Source organism: Octopus sinensis, unplaced genomic scaffold, assembly GCF_006345805.1.
Source record: "Octopus sinensis unplaced genomic scaffold, ASM634580v1 Contig16532, whole genome shotgun sequence".
NCBI classification, from domain to species: Eukaryota; Metazoa; Mollusca; class Cephalopoda; order Octopoda; family Octopodidae; genus Octopus; species Octopus sinensis.
In genome coordinates this window covers 28055-34178 of record NW_021834412.1, presented here as the reverse complement: position 1 = coordinate 34178, position 6124 = coordinate 28055, and the positions used below count along the sequence as shown (strand labels likewise).

Here is a 6124-nt window from a genome sequence, read left to right as displayed (position 1 = left end):
CGGCGAAAGTAAAGATCGTCCCTGTCGTTATGATCTGGCACGGAATAATGTCAAAATTCTTCAAAAACCATCTTTGTTATTTAGAAAATGAACTTTTCATTCTGTTATGAAATATTTTGAAAATAAAAGTGAAATTACCAAAAATAAAAAAAATAAAAGATAAATCTCCTTATTTGGCACCAACAAGGTGTCTGAAGAATTATTAAATCAAGATGTTGAAAATAAATCTAAACCAATCAATGCAAGGCCACAAACAAAAAAATATAACATGTAAATCACGAAATAATTGAAATGACAAATAAAACATTGATTGAATCAAAGAATCTACCTACAGGTATTGAAGATATTTCAATTCTGATATATTTCGCGCAATGTGTATATCAACGAATTTCAATCAAATCGAATTGGAAACAGAGAATCCAAAATACAATCTATGAGTGATTGGGAAGCATTTGTATGTGTAATTTATTCAGTATCTATATTTTTGAAATAAATAAATTAAAAGGAACGCCGGATTCCAAATAGAAAAATCCAGAGACAAAAATAAAAATGGTTTAAATATAGTGAAATTCTTTACAGAACATAACTTAATGTGTTCTTACTGCATGAGATGGAAGAAGACCGTCGATCACTGTGCCACCAGATGTAAGAAGATGTTACATGGGGATTATGTCAGGAGGCACGATGAAGTGGTGAGATGCATCCACTTTCATTTTTGTCGAGAGTTCGAACTCAAGAATGATAAAAACCTTAAAACACACTCCGTAGAATCTGTATCGTCGAATGCAAAGGTTGAAATTAGAGTGAACACATTTATAAAGACCGACATCGTCGTCGAACATAACAAACCCGATTTGTTTGTTTTCGACAAGATAAGGAATCAAATTTTGTTTGTGAAAGTTGTGATCACATCTTCCCAAAACTTACAGCAAGTGGAGATCGAAAAAATAAGGAAATATGACTTCCTATCCAAAGAGCTGGAATTAATATATCATGCGAAAGTGAAGATAGTACCCATTGTATTAACATGGGATGGGCTGGTTACTCAAAAATTCCTGAAATATGCACGTTCGCTTAACATCAGTGAGAGAACGCACGCATACATTCAATCGCTCACTATAAAGAAGACCCTTAAGAGCATGATTGTTTCTTTTAGAAACAGGGTTGAACCATGGGAAAGAACGTTCAAACTGGACAAGCGAATAAGAGAAATTTATCACCAAATTAGTATGTCTTTAACATCGCCCCTGCCTGTCAGTACCTCGAAGGGAAAGAGGCGGGCTTGCCTATCTGAATCACTTTGCAAATAGAGGATGGAGCGACTAGAAGAAGTTTAATTAATTTATATCTTGATTTGGATTTTAATTAAAATAAATAATAAATGTTAAAGGAACGCCAGATTCTAAATATAAAAATTTAGAGACAAAAATAAAAATGGTTTAAATATAGTGAAAATAAAAGATATATTTTAACTTCTAGTGTGTTTTAAATATAGTGAAATGGGGGAGATCGTGGAAATGGACCACAAACCATTCACCGTACATACAGAAAGTGTGTGGGGTCACGGTCGGAACATCGGGAAAAGATGGCTCGACTGTTGAGAAGTGTCGGAATCACCTGAACGTGTTAGTTAATGATTAAGACGGTGATTTTGTTTGGCTTAAATAATAATAATAAAACGTGTATGTCTGTTTTCACCAGTCTGCAAACAAATCCTGAGGGCCTTCCTACGCAAAATACAAATAATAATAATCAATCAGAAGTTGGAAACGTGTCTTCAGGGCTGCATGGAACGCCTGAAACTTGCAATGATCCTTATATTGAACCTTCACAAACGCATTTGCTCCCCCTTAAATCATTGATAACTGAAACACATTCTAACGACAAATTGGAGTGGATATCTTCTGTTGTTGATTCGGCTAAGCGGAGATTTGGAAGAATCCCTCGTGGTGGATGGAATCTCATTGTACATAATTTCAACACCCGTTTTCCTGTTCAGAAAAGTATCTCCGATGTTAAAAAATTATTGAAAGTGAAACCCCATAATGAGACTTGTGGTAATCAAAATGATGTGGGTGTAACAGAAAACGGAAATTCACTGTCAAAAACAGAAATTTCTTTATATGGAAAATGTAAAGAAGAATTTAATTTCCAAATTAAGAGAGTTGTATCAATATCGAGGGATTCGAGAAAACCTAATAAGAAGATTCCATATAAATTGGTTAAGAAAGATATTCTGGTTACTTTGGATGCAGTGATTTTAAATTATGTATTGACTTGTCTCCAAAGAATATAAATGAAATCACGGATATTATTTATGCAGGACAATGTGCATACGAAAATTTGGTTCTTAAAAATAAAATAAGAAGCTCTTGGAGGGAAAATATTGAGAAAAGAATTACTAAATTCAAAGAGAACCTTACTTTTATTGCTAATTTCTCCAGTCTGAAATCCAAAAGTGAAAAGGATACGGCCTTGGACTTTATGTGCTCCTTTGGATATACGAAGTCGAGAAAGGGAGAAATCACCAGAATATGTACGTTAATTGAAGATAGAATAAAAATCATGGAAAAAAGGATTTCAATTTATGAGTCACGAAAATCATTTAGAAGAGATAATTTTTGTTTTGAACTCAACAGAAGGAGGTTTTACCGAAACCTGAATGCTAGAGAAGATAATAAATATACGTTGCGGAAGGTGAATGTTTGTCATTTGGGAGAAGATAGGAGATTCACTATCTCCCCAACTTTTTACGCTGGTAATGGACCCGTTGAGCAGAATACTAAATCAGAAGTTTCCTAAAATCTGTATTGACAAAATGACCCGTCTCAAATAACATACTCAACTAATCATCTGCTATTTATTGATGATTTGAAAGTACTTGCTGAGAAAGAAGATACGATCTTGAAGATGATGGATAGTATTGATGAATACTTCAGTGTTGTTGGTCTCAGGAGGAATTCTGAAAAATCTGCAACCAATCTGAATTATGTTAAAGAAACTAGAAACCTTGACGGATATGATCGATATCAATATCTGGGAGTCCTGGAGGATAAAGGAAGCAATGTATTGAAGCATGAAGTTATGAAAAAAATTGCAGAAAATGTAAATAAGAGAATTGAAAGCTTAGTGAACACGAAGCTAAATGCAGTGAATCTATTCAAGGCGATTAATGAATATTTTCTATCACTTTACAATTACTATATTGGACTAATTGACATTGAGCAACACGAGTTTCAAGCCATTGATACCGAAGTTCGAAGGATTCTATCTAATTTACATGTTCATCTGAAACCTGCAAATAAGGAAAGATTATATATAAGCAGATCTAACTTTGTTAGAGGACTTAATTCAATTGTCCATAAAAGTGAATGCATGTTATACCAATTTTTGACTGATCTTGAAAGAAAGTCTACAATGTGTCTCAGAAAGTCTGGAATCTTGCGGGTCTTAAAATAAAGAAAACACATATGGCCACTATCGCAAAGATTTCTTACCTTCAAATACAATATTGAAGATCCTTCAGAATTGAATATAAACATAATCAAGGAGAATCAACAAAAGAATCTAATGAAGATTATTAAATCGAAGATGTTGCATTCCGTACTTTTCAAATGTTGTGAAGATCAGAAAATTAAAAAAAGAAATTTATAATAAATATTAAAAATTAAAAAAAAGTGAAAATAAAATAATATCAAAATAGAGAACGATAGAACATTTGAATAAATATGAAAGGAAACAATACAAATTAATAATTTCGAAATTACAAAATGTCGAAACTAATAATGCTATTTATCAAATAACATCGTTATATACAAAATGAAAACCATTTTCTTTTATAGTAAAGTATAAAGCCTAATTTGGAAATTAGCGATTTGTAAAAAATTTCTAAATTTAGTACTTAAGCCAGGAAATTGTAAGCATAACTTATTGATTAAAATACTTAATAAAAAATTAGATTAATAAATTTAAATATTCCAAAAGAAATTAATCCTATCTGGTTCCGAAGACGATCGCAGATGACCGACCTATTAATTGATCGGACTGACTCCATAGCAGATTAACCTGAACTCTTAACAGCAAACCAGACGCACCCCTGAAGAACTCGATTTCCTGAGCAACTGTCTTGTATACTTTCCGTCCACATAATGTCACTTTCTCCGACTTCCCTTACAACAAAATTTCATCCGTAACAATCAATTTGAGACACGAAGAATGTGTCAGGAAAAAAAACCAGGCAATCTCAATTAGTTTATAAACCAGCAAAATGATAATAAGTAATTATGTGGATTGATGTGAGGAAAGCATTTGACTCACTTGGTAGACTACGAATTCTTAATCTTGCAAAACCCTGGCCTCCCGTGTTGGATGGTAGTGTTTATCCAGAAACTTATCACAAAATGGAAAATTAGTTAAATCTGGTATACAGAAAATTATGAGAGGTTAAATCAATAAAGGTATTTCGTAAGGAGATTCTTTCTCACCTCTGATTTTTGAGTTGTTAATGGACCTTCTGAACCAAATACTTAACGGAAAATTCCCGAAAGTGATTTTAAGAAACTCGGGCAGGAGAGAACCCGCATATCCCACTAACCACCTCCTATTTATGGACGATATAAAGCTTTTTTTGCATCATAGTGAAATTGATGGTAAAAAATTGAATCGTTCTTTGCCCTAGCTGGGCTGAAAAGAAACGCTGAAAAATATGCGACAAATCTAAAGTCTTTTTCAATGAAAGCTTGCTCCCGATGGGCTGAATGATAACAATATTTGGGGGTCCTCGGAATCTAGACCGTGCGTCGACATCGATATGGCCATCCGTGCAGTGAACGTAAGCCTTAATAAAAGGAGGTTGATGTAACAAAATAAATCAAATTACGATAACACAAATTAACCATAACTTAATTAAAATTATTTTTGACGAAATATTAGATTAATCCCATCAAGATTAAAATTTTTTATATCTAATAAAATTTTAAACATTTTATTTATTAATAATATTTTTAAATTCATATATAAAATTTAAATATATTCAAAATGGTTTTTTGTTGCAATTAAAAGATTAAGGCTTTTGAAAGAAAAGACATTAAACTCCCAAATAAAATTCCCGAAAGAATTCTTTACGAAAAACACACAAACTTCATAGCAGAATATGGAAGAGATACCGATTATTCTGTAAACACATTGCAACAAATACCTTTAGGAATATAATGTCTCTCAATCTATTAGAATGAATGGAATTTATTGGTCTTTAACTGCTCTTGATCTCATGGACAAATTAGAAACGATTCCTCGCAATGAAATAATCAAATTTATAACCACGTGCTTTCAAAAATCGGGAGGATTCTCTCCTTATCCTGACCACGAAGCACACTTGTTGTCTACTCTAAGTGCAATACAGGTCGTTTATCTGTTTTGTTATTATAGATATTAATTATATATGATTCAATTCATTTATTTGATATTGAAGCTATTGCTTCATATGTATCTAGTCTTCAATGTGAGGATGGCAGCTTTAGTGGGGACGAATGGGGTAGGCACCACATGAGTACCTAATATAATACATTTTATTTTTAATTATATATATTAACTATATATTTAATATTATAATTTTTAGGAGAAGCTGATACAAGACTAACATTTTGCGGAGTTGCCTCTCTTTCATTGATTGTCATTTTGATATTGACAAACATATAGGGTAAGGTACACCTGGTCAACAGGTCTTCTACTATAAACTACGTCCTGTCCTGTCGTAACTTTGATGGAGGGTTTGGATCTCTCCCCGGGAGTGAGTCACACTCAGGCCAGGTTATATATTATAATAATAATTATTTTTAAATAACTTTTTAATTGTAATAAATTTATTAACATAATTAGATTTATTGTTGTTTAGCCACTTTGGCCATTTTGAAGGGATTACATCATGTGGATACAAGCTCATTGGCTTCCTGGCTGCAGTCTCGACAGTTGCCTTCAGGGGGACTGAATGGTTGGGGGATTTTGACTAATTCAAGGGAGGCCAGAGAAGATGCCGGATATTTGTTATTCCTGGTGGGTATTGGCATCTCTGAGTATAATTGGTCGAATGGAATGGATTGATAAGGTGTAGACTGATGGATGAAGG

The 6124-nt window shown here is 33.0% G+C and overlaps 1 protein-coding gene across 1 annotated transcript; it reads left to right on the top strand.

Moving 5' to 3' along the window:
* The first annotated feature begins 2910 nt into the window (after positions 1 to 2910).
* Positions 2911 to 3459, top strand: LOC115230843. Its single transcript, XM_029800968.1, has one exon. The coding sequence runs from the start codon at positions 2911 to 2913 to the stop codon at positions 3457 to 3459; it is 549 nt and encodes a 182-aa protein (XP_029656828.1).
* Positions 3460 to 6124: the final 2665 nt, after the last annotated feature.

Excerpts from the sequence above, each read along its gene's own strand:
- LOC115230843 (XM_029800968.1), top strand. The coding sequence starts at position 2,911 with ATGATGGATAGTATTGATGAATACTTCAGTGTTGTTGGTCTCAGGAGG.